The sequence below is a fragment of the Vespula vulgaris genome, chromosome 14, assembly GCF_905475345.1.
Source record: "Vespula vulgaris chromosome 14, iyVesVulg1.1, whole genome shotgun sequence".
NCBI classification, from domain to species: domain Eukaryota; kingdom Metazoa; phylum Arthropoda; class Insecta; order Hymenoptera; family Vespidae; genus Vespula; species Vespula vulgaris.
Window position 1 is genome coordinate 4,543,819 of NC_066599.1, and position 19,357 is coordinate 4,563,175.

Sequence of the window (19,357 nt, forward strand, 5' to 3'; positions counted from 1 at the left end):
TCACGGATTTGTGAAAGTTTAAGGGAAATATTTGTCGGTTAGAGAAATTTTAATCCTCCCAAAAGGTTTAAGAAAGATTGTAAATCAACTTGTCAGGTCAAATTTTTCTTGAAACTAGCCATTGTCCGTTTCAAGGACATCCCTTAAATTTCTCCGTGGAATTTTCACTCGTAAAATACACGTCTTTGTCCTTTTAAATTTCTCTGCCGTTTAAAATAGCTTTCAATGAAATTTAGAAACTACGTTTTTGTTATTTTATAAATGAAGACCGTTACGAATATGATATATTCATTTAAATGGATGTATTATTAACAAGTCATTGGTTGCCATAAGTCAATACGTTAGGAAAGATATGGTTTCGAGATAACATCTATGCATATATTCAACGAAGTAGAAAAAAACTTTGTACACCGAGGGTATGCCAGGTGTACAACAATGTTCAGAAAATCTTGGAACAGAGGAAAACATAGGTAAAGCACCCCGCAGTGCAGGCAATTTCCGGCAAAAGATCATTGTTCGTATATTTGAAGACCGTACAGCAGTAAAATGTACGTGAGAAATCTTTCCTATCTTTTTAAAAATGCTCGTAGAAATATTAACGAATTAGAAATTTCAAGCGTGTCGAAATTTTACTTACTATACATATTATCATTATTATTACTGTTTGCAGATTAACAGAAAAAATATTCTCGATAGATAAAAATATTATCAAATATTTCGTAGTTTCATGTAAAAATCTTGTATTCGTGTTTCTTACAAAATTCAACGTGTGCAAAATTGAGAAAGAAAGAAAGAAAAAAGACGTTGTAGAATTTACAAAGGCTTACTGAAAATCCCTTTCCCTTTTTCAGCACTCGTGCTGTGTCAATAGGATCAATGAGGTACATCGATAATACGGTGGAACGGCCTAGCAACAGGGATTTTTCCAATTTTTACAAATCCGTTTCGTATATCAGTTAGAAAACTAATGAAACGTAATTCCTGTTTCCATATATAAAATAGAAAGAGAAAATTTTAATATTTAAGTATCTACGAAAAAGTGAATTCTATATTGGTAAATTTAAATAGTTAACGAAAATTTTTAATCTAGTTGACGATTGAAACATTTTCTTATTGATACTGTTTCAGAAATTTTTCTTTTGTAGATCTTTTGCAACGCAGACTGACAATGAGTTAAATGTGTTAAGGAATTCCAACCCCGGTCTTGTGAGATATGGAATCTGCTGGAAAAGTGGGATCATCTTATCGTTTTATTATCCGACCGATCTACTGCTCGTTTCAATTTACTCTTGTCTTTTTCTTTGGAAGTGTTTCAACGTTACGATGTATTTATGTATGTATACCAAATCTATCATTTTCTCACATATACATATTCTTAATTCTTTCACATATACATATACATATTCTTTCACTCATGTGCTTATAGATTTTCTTTAAGACTGTTCTCTTCAAGAACTTTCCTATTTAGAATTTCGTTAAACAAATTATTTTTCGTAAATCACCCGAAGTAAGAATTTAGCAAGATCATATTTTGAAAAAAAATAAAAAATAACTTTTTTGCAAAAAACAAACAATTAAATTTACATACATTCTTGACTCTTTTTATGGCTCGAACGCAGCAGTGGTGTCGTTCAAACGAAACGACCTGTAGAGAGATCTATATATATACACGCAGCGCCCACGTTTCATGCGCGGGCGTCGCGACGGAGGCGTCGTACTACGTAGTTTTGCACTTGCGGTGACCTTGGGAGCACCCACGTATCAGGGAGAGAAAGAGGGGGTAAGGATATTCGTTCATCGACGTTCCCATTCCCTTTTGCCCCTCCCTTACCCTATCATTGAGATACGCGGCGACGTACAACGCTCGTACCTAACACACACACACACATCTCTCTTTTTACTTTACACGATATTACTGATATAGTATATAAATATCAGTATACTCTAATTAGTGTTTTGATGATATTAAGTAGATGAACCTTTTATAATGATTTAATAACAACTGATTGTCATCAGTCATGACATTACCCTTTATTCGTAATTAATGGTACGTAAAAAGCGTAATTATCGTACCATATGTAAATGCTTGTTCTATTGTGAAGGTATAAAAACAAAATTTTCTTATTTGATAATTTGTTTTGTCAACTTCTATTTATATACACACACACACACACACACACACAATATTTTTGTTTGTTGTTTATAACCGATATAAACAAAGAGAAAATATATCGTGTTAGATAAAACAGTACTATGTTATCTTGTTTAAGCAAAGTTACTAGAACGTTATCTTATCTTTAACAGATACTTTCTTCAGTTATTTTTTACAACAAGATGTATTGGAAGTAAAAAATTTCCTCGTTTCTCTTTAGAAGAATTCTTTTTCCAAAGATGTTAAAACTTAGGAGTAATTGTATAGAAATATTTGTCAGAAAAGAATCGCAGGATTTAATAGAAAAACGAACATTCTCTTTTGGAAAAAAATTTTATCTCTCTGCCGAGAGAACATGAGGGTAAAAAAGAAAGAAAAACAGCAAGGGAGAGAAATGAGTGTATGTCTGATTACGTTTATTGATGCAGCCTCGTGAGAGCTCTACGATTCTGTGCATGGAGATGAGAATACACACACATACATATACACACAGGGTTATTTTGCTAGTGTACGGAAGCTCACCACCTGTATGCGATGTCGCGTGTGCGCGCGTGCTTACCCACGCGCGCGCCTGGTGGTTGGTAGCGAGTAATAAGGGATGGAGAGGAATATGGAGAAGGGCTAACGCGATAGATAGAAAGCAGGGAAAGAATGTGTTTCACGCGGCTCGATCGTTAAAGCGGCACATAGTACCACCCCACACGTGGCCGTGACACACGTACAAGTCCATTCATAAAATTATACGTCTTACTATTAGAATCGTTTTTTCTAATCTGGATTCGTTGATTAAATTGATTAAGAAATCGTAGAAAAAAAATTGTAATATAGATACGAATATTATAGTAATACTATAATATTCAAAATTGATGATAAAAAGAAACCTTAAAAATCTTTACATAATATATATATATATACAATAATATATAACATACATGTATGTGTGTGCATAAAATATAAAAGTCAATATTTAATAAAATTTATTTACTGTATATATTCGGATGAATAAACATTTAGAAATGAAGAAATGTGATTTATCAAATCGACTTTGGACGAAGTTCGATCGTTTTAAGGAAAAACCGCAGCATTCCATGAGAGGCAAATAAAAGTATAACGTCCGAGGCTGCATTGAGCGACGCTTCCATTCATGATATCCTGACGCAAGCGCTCTATCGTAAAGTCGTATGGCGAATGGCGATGTGAAAGGGGTTAGAGAGATGACTTGTATCTCCCACGTAATCAAGAGAATTGTAAATTGAACTCCTACTCTCGAGCGTCGACGTAGAATGATACGTTTCAATGTTTTTATGAAATTTTATAGATCTTGAAACAACGCGAAGGATCAAGGACGAGGATTGATAAGTATTGAGGGACGACAAAAAAAAAAGTATATTTTTACTCGATAAACGAAGATTTGGCAGAGAGAAGAACAGGCATTAACGCTTTTCCTAAAATTTCGCAAAATTTCGTAAAAAAGAGATTCTCTGATATTCTGATCTCTGTTATATGTTTGTATACCTATCTATCTAAGGGAATCAAATTGATTGTATTTATTAAGGCGAATACGACGAAAGGTTCATGAGATGAAAGCGTAAAAAGATATCAGTTCGTGGAATCCTTCTCAAGGTATAATACGTAAGGGTTAGCGAGCAAGCAATGCGCCCATGGAATAAAAATAAAACGGCTCGGCAGTCCGAATTGCAGAAGAAGAGTCAATCGAATATAGCCATATATATTAGATGTGAAATCTCGGGGCAAATCGATTGAGGAAAGTTATGTACATAATGCAAATTGTTAGACCCATTCGACATTGTCGATACAAAGATAAATAGAAAGAGAAAGAGACAAAGGAAAAGGAAAAGAAGTATAGAAAGAAAGGGTCAAAGAGATTTCGAAGAATCCGGTGACCTGGCAGTGGCGAACATAGCACAACGGGGGTGTGGATTAGGTATATGCATACATAGAGAAGGAAAGAGGGAGAGAGAAGGAAAGAGGGCGAGAAAGAAGGGGGTGCGCTTGCGCTGTTCCGATTGGTTAAACGAGAGTCGAGTAGTGGGAGACGCGGGTCTTCAAGCTCGGTTAAAACTACTGTAGTAGACGAATTCGACTTTAGTGCGGACGGGAAGCTCGAGAGGTGCGAGATCTTGTATTCTGTGAAGTACACGTGGTAAGGAAAGGAAGCAAGTAGTAAAATTGAGAAAAAGATCAGTATTTCTGTTACCGCCAAAAACGCTAGGCCTCTTTTTTTCTCTACTATTGCTATCTAAGATTGTGTTTAGAAGGCGTTCGCATTATATATGTATATATGTAAATATCTGTTTATAAGTACGATAACATATATACAAGATCATCGGTGTCGTCAACATTGAATGTTTATGCTGTTGAAGTTAGACGGTGCTTAACATCAGGACGAAACGGTTAGCGTATTATGAAGTCTTCATAAATCTATAAGGTATTTATATCCAAAAAAAAAGAAATAGAAATATCACATTCTTTCATCGATGTAAAATCATTTAAAAATGTTCATTGTTTTACAAGCATATTTCGAAGCTACAAAACGATATATAATGATTTTACAAAAGTTCTTGTTAAACGTGTGACAAATTGATTTGATAGAAATTTAATAGAGAGAGAGAAAGAGGAAATATTATTTAGCTTTTGTTGCAAACATGTTTTTTTGGGTCTTAAAGTATATTCGTCGAATGATATTGAGATTCGAATAACAGTAAGAAATTTAAAAACCATCCGACATCGTGCGATATTACATCAAATAATTCACAAAAATTAGCAACTTCGTTGTTTCCGTGATGTTATGTTCGCTTAAAAAAGAAACAAAAATCGAGTCAAATATGTACATATGTTTTACGTACAGATAAGATGTTAAAATGTGCTACTTAAATTATTCGAAATTGAAACGATCCTTTCTTGTTGAAATTCGAATTTTTTTCTTTATACCTTTAAAGGACACTATCTTAATATTTTGATATTCGATCTTATCGAACAACGAATAGATTTTCATATGAACCAATTATTTCTTCAAACAAAATTCAAACTTTTTCTTGGAATGTTCTTTAGAGTTGGAAACATTCCAAAATCTATCAAACGAATCTGCCGAAAAGATTAAAAGGAATTGATATATAGGTGATACAAAGTTAAAAGATTAATGCATAAATTTTTAAAGTGTACAAGTATAAGAATTTTTTTGTGTATTCTACGATATGAGAAATTTTCTACAAAAAGAAGTTTTGATTATTCGGTATCGCAAAATTTTTTTGCTTTTTATCTTTTTAACACACACACACACACACACACGCGCGCGCGCGCGCGCGCGCACACACACACACACACACAACCTCTCCCTATTTCTCGGTTTCTCTCTCTCTCTCTCCCTCTCCCTCTCCCTCTCCCTCTCCCCTTTCTCCTTTCCTCTTTTTTCCTTTGGGTTTTCTTTTCGTGAATTCACATAGAAAATGTACCTTTATACGAATGGGTCGACGATGGTTGCTTTCAATGGTGGTAGTGGTACATAGGCGCACGTGCGCCACAAGGTTCGCGCGCGTGGGCGTTCTCTCCCTCTCTCCTTTTCTCTCTCTTTCTTCCTCTCTCTCTCTTTCTCTCTCTCTCTCTCTTTCTTTGCACGTAAATGCGAGGAACCAAGTGGTTCATGCGCGCTCGCGTGCCTTCAAAACCACCCACTGCCACCACCGACCCTCTGCGTAGGTAACGGACCTTTTACTTTCTCCTCCTTTCTGACCCTCGAGAGGAAAAGCAGGTCTGACCTTGGTCGCCATGGCGATTTCAAGGATACCACCCTCGAAGTGCCACGAAGTATCCGGAAAATGAATAATTCTTTTTTCTTCTTTTTTCTTCCAACCTATACTTCTCTTCTCTATTCTGCTGTCTCTCTTTTTGAAATTTTTCGTGGATAATTGTATTGTTATTTCTTTTTCTTACTTCTTCTTACTTCTTTTTTCGGTCGCTCTTATCGGAATTATTAAATTGAAAGAGAGAGAGAAAGAGAGAGAGAGAGAGAGAGGAGAGTGAGAAGAAGAGTGAGATTACTTGAATGAATCATGAAAAGTGAAATTTATTATGGTTTTTAATGAATCACGGTAAAATAATATTAATACTTTATAATCGTTGTTTGATTTTAGATTGATAATAAATGATACGTATAACAATTCGTCGATTCGGCGTAATTAGAAGGGAAATATTTGCTTGTTCTTCAACAAGTCGATTTGAGAAACGATGTTTTATAGCGATTGCTTTAATGGATAAGATCTATAAGATCAAGATCCGAAAAAATTTCTTTTTATTTGTTTCGTTCATATCGGCTTCTTTTATTTTCGTTCAATAAGGGAGAGAGGGAAAATTTCGTTTCGTTCGAAATCATATTAATTTATAAAGATTGTTGTTATTATTGTGAGGAAATCAGGATTAAATTTTTAAAACAGATTGAATCATTAAGGATCGATATAATTATTATTTTATTCGTGTAAAAGATGAAACGTCTTTTCCGAATATAGACAAGTCTCAGGATAGATTCGAGCGGTTGAGGAACGAGGAAGAGACCATGAAGTCTTTCGTTCGCGAAAGAGATATATATGTATCCACGCCGATTTCCCGTGGTTATTGATTTCCGTGGGGTCCCATGAGTGGAAGTGGGATCCTATTTCTCGATCCCAAGAGCAGAAGGGTATTCTGCTTCCTTGTTGCACGAATAGATACTCAGTGGCCTTGAACCAGCTGGTGTAGAGGTGTCCCGATTTCAAAACTGGAACAAACAGTATCCATACGATACTAAGATATATCTTTGCAAATGTTGACGTTTCTTTATTTTACATTTTAATCGAGTATTTTTTTGTTTATTTATTTTCTTATTGGATAAATAATGAATTAACTGTATGAAATTTTTCATACAGTCCTGAGGAAATAATAACACATTCTTTCCTTTGAACGCGTTGAAAGGAAAGTAGAAACAAAAAATTACAATGCCACCCCTTTGATGTTTCAGATTTGAGAAAAGTAACGAAAGAACAGATTATCTCAAAATTATCAATCTATCAAGATGAAACGCGGTCAGAATTACAATCGTGGCATGAACTTTTTTGGAAGATATCAACGGGATCAACAACAACAACGACGACGACAACATCAACAGCAACAGCAGCAACAACAACGACAACAGCATCAGCAAAGACAACAGCAGCAGCAACAACAACAACAGCAACAACAACAACAGTTACAACTACAGCAGCAACAACAACAACAACAACAATTACAACTACAGCAACAACAGCAGCAGCAACAACAGCAACTACAGCAGCAACAACAACAACAGCAACTACAGCAGCAACAACAACAACAGCAACTACAGCAACAACAACAACTAATATTACAGCAACAGCATCATCAACAGCAGCAGCAGCAACAGCAGCAGCAGCAACAGCAGCAGCAGCACACACAACAAATACAACAATTGCAGGAACGCAACGTCGATATGAATGCGTTATGTCTGGTATATAAGAAACTCTTTAAACACATCGGGAAAAATTTCCTAATCTTGATAAATAATCTTTTAGCTGATTTATTCTATAAAAAAGAAGAAAAGATAACAAATGATAACTCATTGTTACTCTAAAATTGCCAAACCAAACAAACGATTTTTTAACATTTGTGAAAATAATTTATCTTTTTTATTTTTATAATACAGGCCATTTAATATGGAATTTACTATGTCAGTTTCAGTCCGGTTCGGAAAGTCCAGCATGTACATCATCAGAAAGTAGTTCAACTTCTCAAGGCTACAACAGCCAATCACCGGATGATTTAAACGTCGATTCGTTGATTAGTAGCCTTTTACAGGTCGTAAATGGTGATAATTATAACGCCAGTCCTATCTCTAACGACGTTAGTTTTCCTCTATCAGGAGACCTCACGCATAGATGTAGAGACTGCCCAGATGGGTCCTGCGAATCATGCTTAATAGGGCATCAATCGGTAAGGGGTAACTCCTCTTACTTCTTAGAACTATGTCTTTCGCTTAGCAACTTTGTGGTGGAAATGGTGCGTTGGAACAATTTTTTTTTTTTTTTTTTTTTTTTAATTTTTCTTATCAAAAAATAACGATTATACGGGATAATTCATGAATTCTTTTGCAAAGAATTATCTAGGAATCAATCGATGATTCATACTGTTACATACAAAATTTGTCTTTTATGCTCATATGTGTGGCATGTAATATATCATCAGGGGAATGCGTTTACAAAGTCGATTGGAAACTGTCACCGATAGATGGCATGCCGACAGACATAAGTATAAAAAACATAGCCTATCGCCAGGAGCGGTTCTGAAATTGGTAGTTAAGGCATTTCGTAACTAGATGGTATCTTGAATTCTCTGATCGATCATTGACATCGCTCAACGAAGTTCGTAGAAATCTATAGATGCAACTAAAATTATTAATGAATAATATTCAACAAAATGATACTTGAATATACGTGTTCGTATGTTGAATAGATATGAATGATTATTTAAAAGAAAATTAACAATTTACATTATATGCCTGCACCGCTTATTGTTAGCATATTCGTACTGAAATAATGAGTAACGATTTTTTGTACAGGATCATTTGGACTTTAATCCGATATCAGAACGAAACGCAATGCAAAATGTACAACAAGAAACTTCGACTTTAGCGCTGATGTCTATGCGTCTTCAAAGAAGACCAGTAGTCTATTGCGAAATTCATGGAGCTCACAAATTTTACTGCCAGACTTGCAGTAAATCCTATTGCGGAGAATGCGGTGTCTATCACAATGGACACGCGACGATAAATGTGGCAGAAGCGATGGAAAGTGCCACAGCGGAAGTTACTCGAGTAATGAACGAAGCCCGAGGCGGACTTAATACTATGAGACAAGATTTGAACGCGTGTCAAGTACGTACAACCTATAATAAAAATTATACTTATGAATTGTTTTAATCATAGCATTGAATTATCAACGAAAAATGATTCGATCGAATTTGATTAAAACTTTTATTTTCATTGTTATAGATGACTGCTGAGCTACTAGAACGGAAAGCGAGACAAGCAACGGCTGACGTGGTACAATGCATAAAAAAAATAACAAATGCTTTGGAGACACGTGAAAGAGAGTTGTTACAGAGAATACAAGAAGCAAAATTATTAAAATTCTCGGCATTGAAAGCGAGAGATGATGGACTCCGAACTGGAATAGTCCAAATGACGAAAACCATGAAGAAACTTGGTTTAGCTGTTGATAACTATAAAATGGGCAATAATCCAAGGGAATTGATAATCAGCAAGGATAAGGCAGCATCAGAGGTATTAAAAATAATTTAGAAAATAACAAATATATATAATAATTAGCAACGGATATTGTAACGTATAAAATGATATAAAGATGTTGTGCCCCACGAAAATCATTACATAAAAACGTGAGATTCGACAAAACGATCGAGCGATACTCCGACTCGGGAATAGAGAAGTTTTACAGATAGATTTATTAATATTTGGAAAGTATGAAAACTACGTAATGTTCGTGATTTTCCTCTAGATCGATCAAAAGTTACTAACTGAAGACTGTCTTTTCCGGCTAGCCTCTCCCATCGCTCGCTCGGAAATTCTTTGCATGACGTTTCAAGTTGTTAGAGTTGAACGATGCTTATCCAGCGACACGTGTTAAATCCTAATCCTAATTCTAAGTCGAAGTAATCTTTAAAATGTTGTTAGTTAGAAATGTTTCGCACGGGATCATACGCAATATCTTAATATTTGATATCTTTGTTCAATTCGACGATTTACGGCACATATATTACAACAGAGATAATATTGTAGCATATTGTTAATCGTACATTTTATCGTTCCTTCAGATACATAGAATTCGTCAGATTCGGCACAATTTGCCGCCGGCACAAGAACCCTGGATAACGTTTACTGGATCATCATCTAACGCGATTCAGACTCTTCTAAACCTGGGTTCGATCGTAGTGAACAATCCAGGTCACATAGGTGATCGCCGATTTTTGAGAGGCTGTGGAAATTCACTTCCACAACTATTACCACCACCGTCACCGTTTCCTCGATCACCTTCAAACGCTATAGTTCCTATAGCACGAGGAAGACCAATACCGATGAATGATTATCCTGTGACAGTTTGGTTTGGATCAAACACTCCTAACCGCCCACCACAGATAATTGCAAATAATGGCGATCCTAGAGATAGTCTCTGCAGACCTTGGGGTGTTACATGTGACAAGGAAGGAAACATAATCCTAGCCGATAGATCGAATAACCGTATACAAATTTATCGACTGGACGGTACCTTAGTCAGAAGATTTGGTACATATGGTACTGGTCCTGGACAATTTGATCGACCTGCTGGTGTAGCAGTCGATGCACGTCGACGTATCGTTATTACTGATAAAGATAATCATCGTGTCCAGGTACCATAAATTTTATCGTACAATAATATCAAAGTACAGTGTGTTAACTATACTGTATTTACGTATAGAGAAGACCTCTAAAACTCAAACACATATGCACGCTCGCATGCTCACTTCACTATTCTAGATCGTAACGATGGAAGGTCACTATATAACGAGATTTGGCGCGAGAGGAAGTCTATGCGGTCAATTTAACTACCCATGGGGTGTGGCAGTAAATTCCGATTGTCTAATAGTTATTTCCGATTCAAGAAACCATCGCCTACAAATGTTCAGTCCAGAAGGTATTTTTCTTCGTAAATTTGGACATGAAACAAATCCTAGCATGTGGAAATATTTCGACTCGCCTCGTGGAATTGCTTTCAATCCGGAAGGCAACGTTGTCTGTACGGATTTCAACAATCATCGAATTCTTATCATCGATATTGACTTTATGAACTCTCGCATTCTTAATTGTGAATATACTAGAGGTCAAAAACCATTCCTCAGACCACAAGGCATGGCTATTGATGATGATGGTAATATTATTATTTCGGATTCAAGAAATAACAGAATACAGGTATTTAATTCTTCTGGAGCATATAAATTTACGATCGGCAAGTTCGGTACAGGATTAGGTGAAGTAGACAGACCATCTGGTGTTGCGTTGTGCCCAGATGGTAGAATCGTAGTTGTGGATTTCGGTAACAACCGAGCCATGTTGTATTGAAACGAATTTTGATGAAACACGAGTATCAAACACAAAGTGTAGATATTACGTATACTCTCTCTCCCTTTCTTTCTCTCTCTCTTTCTATATATAAATATATATACACATACGTATACATATATTAGATATATATATCATAAATATCCAAAAGAGGATACAAAAGAACCGCGTTTTTGTTCATTCGCGAGACATTAGAAGCAATATTTTCGTACTAATTGTATATAATACGATACGGGAATACATGGATGTTCCTTCCTCACTTTCGGTGCCAAGATACGAGTACAAAAAAAATAGAGAGAAAAGAAAACTAATCTTTGGTTTCAGAGTGTTCGAAAACTATGCTATTAGCCGGTTTATTATGCTTCTTATATATATATACATACATATATATATATATATGTATATATATATATATGTTGTTTTAAAACGTGCACAATCGGGTCTTTGAACTCCGGTCAAATATATTAAAAAGATATAAAAATATCGCAAATTATGTAAAGGGATGACGAAATATTCAAAACAATAAGTTATTTTTAAACCTTCTTATGATAACATAAAGAGGATAACATTGAAAAATACTAAATATATCGTTTATATGTCGTTTTCCGGCTAAAATATGCCCTTTGTTTGAGAGTTTCTTTTTTGTTTCATCTTTTTTTCTCTTATTTTGTTATAAAGGTAAGTAATTCGATTCCAATTATTTACGATTACGTAAAAATTTAATTTTTTTTAAATACGAAGCATCGAATCGAATTTTATTCGCTTATTTTTATAGCAAAATAAGAAAAAAAAAAGGATAGAAAAAGATACCCAGAAAAGCGCATATTTTAACCAGAACGCGACATATAAACGATACGTTACTTATTTTTCTATGTTATCTTCTTTATATTATCATAAGAAGGTTTAAGAAAAACTTGTTGTTTTGAATATTTTGTCATTCTTTTACGTCGTATAGGTTATCATAAGAGAAGGTTGGAGAAGTTATCGATAGATGTTTAGGTACAAGAGAAGGATAAAAAAAAATTTACATAAAATAACGATTATTGTTTGTCTTTAATGTAGTTGTATAACGATGAGACGTCCTTTATTTAAAGAACAATTAAGAACATACAATGCATTTGAAATGATGTGTTGTGCAATATATGTTTAATGACGACTGTCAAGGAAAAATTTTCATTTAAATATTTTTATACATTATTTCACGATTCAAATAACATCTTCCTATTGATATTTTTTTAAATATTTAGGATAAGAGTAATAAATAGACATATGATCTCTCGATTTTATTTCATTGATATCTCCTAATTAAGAAACTTCTTTTCATTCCCCATATCCCGTAAGTTATAAGTTTGCAAAAATATTTTTAATTATTTGCTTGAACAATGATGCGCATTGTCAACTATGAAAGACCATTTAAATAGGTGATTGTGATAAAATGAGATCAAAAGATCGTATATCTATTTATTACTCTTATCCTAAATATTTACAAAATATCAACAGGAAGATTTGATTCGGATCGTTCACAATTTCTAGCTACATTCGTTTCGTAAAATTTATAGCAATGACACGATTTATAAAAATTAATCCTACATATCAAGCACATTTTGCTGTACTTTATGCGATTTATCGACAATTTATGTGTTAATTTCACTTATGCATGCACGATCTTTCAAAGATCGAAACTCTTAGAGTCGGAATTTTTTATCGATTATTAACATCATACCGGACAAATAGAAAAAGAAACGAAACTGCGTTTGTCGTAAGTATAAAATTAATAATCTCTGTTGAAAAAGAAGAAAATAGAAAGAAAGAAAAAAGAATAAAATATGACAACAGGCCTCTGAAATAGCACTAACATATTTGCTTTAATTTGTAACCATTAAAGGTTAAGTCATCGATTATACTTCATACCAGCATAAGACTGAAGTAAGACTGATTTAAGAAAAAAATAAAAAAATAATAAAAAAAAATAAAAAAGAGAAAAAAAAGTCCGGTATCCTTCTGTTGATACATTGTATAACATACGTTGCGTGAAATTAGAAATAACATAAAATGAAAAAAAAAAGTTAAAAAGTAAAATAAAATAAAAAAAAGGATAAATAAAATAACGGAAAAAGAGGGTGGAAAAAAAATCATCACATTATCTCGTTTGTTTATATATTATTTCGATGTTTTTGTTTTCTTTATTAATTAGCATTATATATGGATAATTAAATTATGTTTGTGTAATCGTTTTATGTTTAATCCATTTGCCTTACAATTTTAAATACACAATGAACTTCATAAATCATGGACGCTTAACTAACAGTTCCTCCGTATCATTATGGATATACAAGTTTCTTCTTATTTTCTGTAAAAAAGTCATCGTGCACTATTTTTTCCGAGTTCAGTTATATGTGACAATCATCATATGCGATTTTATGTTTCTACAATCATTTTGCGTTTTAATAATTTTAACATCTAACAAATCATATTACATTTGAACAACATCATATTCTATCCTAATAACCATAATCCGTTCTAGTGCATGTTTCGTCTTTTTTTTTATTGTTATAATAAAAATAATTATATTTACAAGGTGCTATGCTGAAACCGCGCCAGTATTAAAAAAAATTTTTTGTGTACGTCTTTTGATTGATTTTAATATTTCTTTATTTGTGATCGTTATATGTAATGTTTATATTCTTTTTTAATTTATCGACAATGTGTTATATGTGATATATTATTTGTGAGGATATTTTCTTTTTCTTTTGTTATATAAAGAAACAATTTTTTGCACAAAAAATTTTTTACTTTGCAGGTCTTAAGAAAAAAAAAAAAACAACTTTAAAATTTACTTTGAACTAAGTGATATTTGTGGAATCTAGTGAAAAAAGTTTTTAATTAGTGACACGAGATTAAAAATTTTTGTTTAATACGTTCATTGTTAAGTAATTTTGAAGTGTCACTAATAAATTATAAATATCGAAGACGGTATACGTTACAGTAAATTTACATGTTTCAATTTTTTGACCGATTCGGCGTCAACCGATAATACCGAATCTCCTGATAAAACAATGGAATCGCACGTATACCATTGGCGACCGATTCACTTTTTATCAACAGATGCAGTGTCGTCGGTTGCCGATACAGTCAAAAAATCCGAAACGTATAAACTTGCTTTTATATAGAGTTTAACAAATGTATATAAATTTTGTATTTTTTTTATAAAATGTGCAATATAACAAACAAATAAGTTTATTCCGCATTAAAAATAGGCAAGAATTAAAAAAAAAAATGTTAATTTTTCAAGATTCCATTTTAGTTTCATTTTGTTGCGATCACTTTTTTATTAAGTCCATGATGATTTTTCTTGCTAAACACGTATTTTTTACAATTAATTTTTGTATCAAATTTATCTTTGTGTATTAATTCTTTTTTATCTAATAAATTATTTTGTATAATCATTATAATTTTCCTTTTTGCTTATGTGTTGCTTTTCTTTTTATTCTTTTTCATGATAATGCAAACATTTAACCACCCAATTGCAAAATAAATTTTTGCAGTTAAAAAAGCTGCATTGTGCAATCCTGATAATTCATTATGCCGTGCATGTATCGTTATCGGTACACGGCTTAAAAAATGTTGCAAATATTATCATAAAGCATGCATTAGTGATTCTAGCAATTATTTCCTTGCATTTTCCCTATGTCAAAAAAAATGTTACTTTATATGAAAATGAGATTCAGTGTGCAAGGAATGCATTCAAATGAAATTTCTGTTTGAACGTTTATTCCGAAAGTGAGACAGAAATAAAATACTTCCATGCACGACCCGATACAATTTCATTTTTACGATTTTATTACTTGAGCCTGACGATTATTCATAATAAAATAAAAAATCTCATTATACGAATTCTTCGAAATTCAGTAATAAATATAAATGATATGTGATCAAAAGTCACTTAGAAGACTATAAAAAATAAATAAGATAAATCCGATAACGCGGGGCTCTTATTAAGCGCTTTTTATTTCTCTTTGTACTATCGCTTTTAAACATCGTATATATCAGTTTCTATAGATGTATTCTCAAGTTAGATTGGTTATTACATAGAGAAATAAAAACACGTCTATATTAATGTTTTTCGATTTTGATCTCGCTTATCCACTCTGCAAGAGTGTTTAATAATCAAATCAAGGTATACAATTGGAGTTGCGAGTATAACAAAAGAGTACTTGTAAAATTAAGTTTTGACTGATATATAGTTTTCAATAATTTTATTAAAAATATATTTATCCCTTGTGCGTGCGCGCACTTACTTTACGCACTCAGAAAATATATTTTTCTTGAAAATCCCAAACGTCTTATTTATTAAATATGTTATATATCAATCAAGCAAATATTTATTAGATCTTCTCTTTTTAACCATTTTTGCTTTACTTGCGATGAGCGCATAAGCAAAAGTCAAATGTAAATTATAAAAATATTTGTTTCATGTATGTACTTGAACCAAAATGTCGACGAATACACTTTTTGATCTCATTTTTACGAACAAACTTAATACGCTTGCCACAAGTAGAAAAAAATGGTTAAAATGATGTGATTAATACAATCGGATAAGAATTTGTGGTTTACTGATATATAATATATCCAATACATGTATATAAATAAGATAGAGATTTTCAAATCGCGTTGAAGTTAAAAAAAAATGTACCACAAAAATCAAGGATTGAGTGTATGTAAAACCAATGATCAGTATTTACATTGTTAATTAACAAATAGAAAAGAAAAAAAGAAAAACAGAAATATGAAAGGAAAAAAATATGAAAGGAAAAAAATATGAAAGGAAAAATGACTGTTAACCTCTCCGATACTATTATTGTTCGCCGCGTAGTATTTACATGACTGCCGAAGACAAATGTAGAATGTTAAAAAAATTTTACTTTATTATATAGTACTTAATCTAATATAATTAAATAATACTTAATAATACTTAATTATATTAGATCAAGTTATTTATAATAGGTCGCGTAATATAAGATCTTTATACGTTTTTGCCACATACAAAAAATGCATCTTTTTCTCTAGATTTCTTTCTTTTTGATTTTGTCATTGTATAGAACAGACAAATATTTTTTCGTAAGATGGCCTTTCTACTTCCATCGGCTGCATATATATTTTCTGGCTTTCGATTTTTAAATTTGACTATAGTATCGAAGGGGCTAATAAAGTTACTTATATGGATTAGGTCTTAATTCGATTAATACATTTGATTAAGGTCAAAAAAACGGATGTTTCTTGCAACATTTATGTCTATATATATATATATATATATATATATATATATATATATATATATATGTATATATATGTAAAGCATTAGATATTAAATGAGATTAAAAAAAAATTATACATTTTATATAATACGTGCAAAGGCAATGCAAAACAATTCGGAGACTGTCTCCATTGGCAATGCACAACTTCTATATTATCTATTTGTTTACAAGAACCTGTATCTTTTCTTTTTTTCTAATTCGAGCAAATTCGAATAATATTTTTTTATTTATTATTTAATATATGAGATTTATCACAGATAGATAGGATGCGAATGAGTTATAAGCTACTGAATGAAAGTCGAAATGCGCGCCAAATATTTTGATCGATGGATAGTTAAAAGATTTTATGTAAAAGAAAATTTTGAATAGAAACGAGAGACGTATGTGACGTTGAAATCGTAAGAGAAATATTTTACACGTAGAAACGAAGAAAAAATGAAAGCGAATGAATGAAAATGTTATTGATTTGACTGCCGAGGCATGCTTATCTTATATTTTTCTTATAAATACGCATTTAAATACTCTCTTGTAAATGTCTTTCTCTAAATGTGTATACTAGAGATCGTTAAACAGAAAGTACATGATTTCAACGAATATTTTGGGAAATTTTCCAAAATGAATGAAAATAACTTAATAATAAACAACAGCGTTTTTGTGCTGCTGAATCATGAATACTTTAACGAAATAAGTTCCTGTAAATGTATTTTAGAAACGTCTGCAAGCAAAATTTAATAAATCGATATCTATAATATTAATTTCTATATGATAGAAAAAAAAATTCAAGTATTGTATCGAGCGTTATGTAGACGACGATCTTCATGAAAAAATCGTCGTTTTAATTTTATTGAGACTCTATTCGCACGATCGATAAAGACATAAAAAGAAAAGATATGTTACGAAAAGGAAAAAGTTAACTTCTATTTAAAAGAAGTTAATTTAAATTTGATAGATCACGAAGAAAAAGTAAACGACTTGATGTTAATATAGCAGAAATGTTGGCGCCTTTTTTAAAAGGCTTACACAAAAAGATATTTTTAAGTAAAAATAAAAAAGAAAAAATTCTGCTTATGCGGTTATTTTTAAAAAATAAGTGCAAATCATAAAAATTTTTGAACTATCGTCATAGTACTTCACAATTTCTTTTCAAACTTGTTCTCAAAAAAATCAACAGCGTTACTCTGTTATTGAGTTATCATTGTTAATACATACTTTGACACGTGCGCAATTACACGTCAGATTTCTTATATTCGAAATTTCTTTCAATTTTGTTTTATGACAATTGATATAATAATACAATCTCAATTTGCAATTAATATCATTAATTTTTCACGTACTGATCTAATTTGTTAAATTGTAAAATTATAATATTGGTGCTTTTTCAATGTAATTGAAGCAATAAAAATTTCTTATATAGAAAAATATTAATAAAATTCTTTTTGTTCTAAACTAATATTTTAATGAATGTTACGATATATGCTGGAATTTTATTGATATTTTTTATATTCTACAAAATTTTTTTATATTCTACAAAATTAATATTATGATTATTTTATAATTCATATTTATTTAGTTATTTATTTATTCAAATAAACAATCGTTAAGAAGAAATAGAATATTACTTGCTTATCATCATAGATATTAAGAGTACCTGCGAAGTATTGTGTCGATTTAATTACAGGAAGCAAGACGACATTAAAAAATTTCGAAGAAAGTTCCTAGTATTTGATTTGCGGCATTGTCCATTATTTATAAAAATAAAAAAAATATATATTATATGTATACCTGTGCGAATACGTAATAATTATTATATATTATCGTTACTTTTACTTCTATCGTTTCTATTACTATTCTATTACTGGTTTTCCTTCTAATTCTTTTCCATTGGTTTTCCTTCTAATTCTTTTTCATTGTTATCATTGTTATCGTTATTATTGGTTTATCATTTATAATCATTCCGAGATTGTGGTTTCAATCATGTTTATCATCAAATTGCTGCGTATGAATGTATACATTACATGAAAAAAACATGCACAAAACAAATAAGTGGCATGCCTTTAATAATATTGTAATGATATTCAGAGAATAATAAAGATGCGCGAAAAAATTTTCTGGTATATATACACGACGTATTTTATCATTCTATTTTTCATTCGTGTTTTTATAATATATATATATATATATATATATATGTACATGTATGTATTACATCATGTACGTCATTGTCATAATTTTATAATGTAAAAGCGTGTAATTGGTAAGATGAAACAAAGTGAAAACAATTATCAAAGAAATAAATTAATTTCAAGTCACTACGTAAGGTACAATTTAAATTTGCCGCCATAAACTTCCGCAAGGTTGTCTGTAGAGTATTATTGAGAAAGCGCGGAAAAATGAAATAACAAATGATACTCGACAATAATAATTCCATACATTGTAAACATTATCGCAAAAAAGTCTGGATAAAAGTTAAAAGTAGAATATCGTAGAAACCAAATCTTCAACAACTTTAAAATACGATGCTTTAAAATAAAATAGCAAAAATAAAATAATTTAAATTGTATCATAGTATCCAGTATTCAGTGAGTCAGCAATGTTTTCTATCGAAAGAACAATGTCCATGAATGTCATCGTTTCTCAGTAATTTCCGCCATAACGATTATAAAAAAAAAAATATGTGATGACACATTGACAAATTTCCGGTCGTATTGTTTTCAA

General features: G+C 31.8%; 1 protein-coding gene across 2 annotated transcripts; it reads left to right on the forward strand.

Annotated features, from left to right (window-relative positions):
* The first annotated feature begins 408 nt into the window (after nucleotides 1-408).
* LOC127069051 (E3 ubiquitin-protein ligase TRIM71-like) lies at nucleotides 409-18,758 on the forward strand. Of its 2 annotated transcripts, none has more exons than XM_051005717.1 (11): nucleotides 409-548; nucleotides 852-1,054; nucleotides 1,146-1,333; nucleotides 1,620-1,780; nucleotides 3,471-4,601; nucleotides 7,164-7,667; nucleotides 7,892-8,215; nucleotides 8,775-9,089; nucleotides 9,207-9,497; nucleotides 10,046-10,618; nucleotides 10,746-18,758. In XM_051005717.1, exons 6-11 carry the CDS (start codon nucleotides 7,218-7,220, stop codon nucleotides 11,325-11,327), a joined length of 2,535 nt encoding a protein of 844 aa, XP_050861674.1. In that variant the 5' UTR covers nucleotides 409-548; nucleotides 852-1,054; nucleotides 1,146-1,333; nucleotides 1,620-1,780; nucleotides 3,471-4,601; nucleotides 7,164-7,217; the 3' UTR covers nucleotides 11,328-18,758. The 2 variants fall into 2 exon arrangements, with proteins under 2 accessions (XP_050861674.1, XP_050861675.1); XM_051005718.1 differs by having other exon boundaries at nucleotides 7,892-8,149.
* Nucleotides 18,759-19,357: the final 599 nt, after the last annotated feature.

Excerpts from the sequence above, each read along its gene's own strand:
- LOC127069051 (XM_051005717.1), top strand. The coding sequence starts at position 7,218 with ATGAAACGCGGTCAGAATTACAATCGTGGCATGAACTTTTTTGGAAGA. Across the intron at positions 7,668-7,891 it reads ATATGAATGCGTTATGTCTG|TTTCAGTCCGGTTCGGAAAG; the intron begins GTATATAAGAAA and ends TTACTATGTCAG. Across the intron at positions 9,498-10,045 it reads AGGATAAGGCAGCATCAGAG|ATACATAGAATTCGTCAGAT; the intron begins GTATTAAAAATA and ends TCGTTCCTTCAG.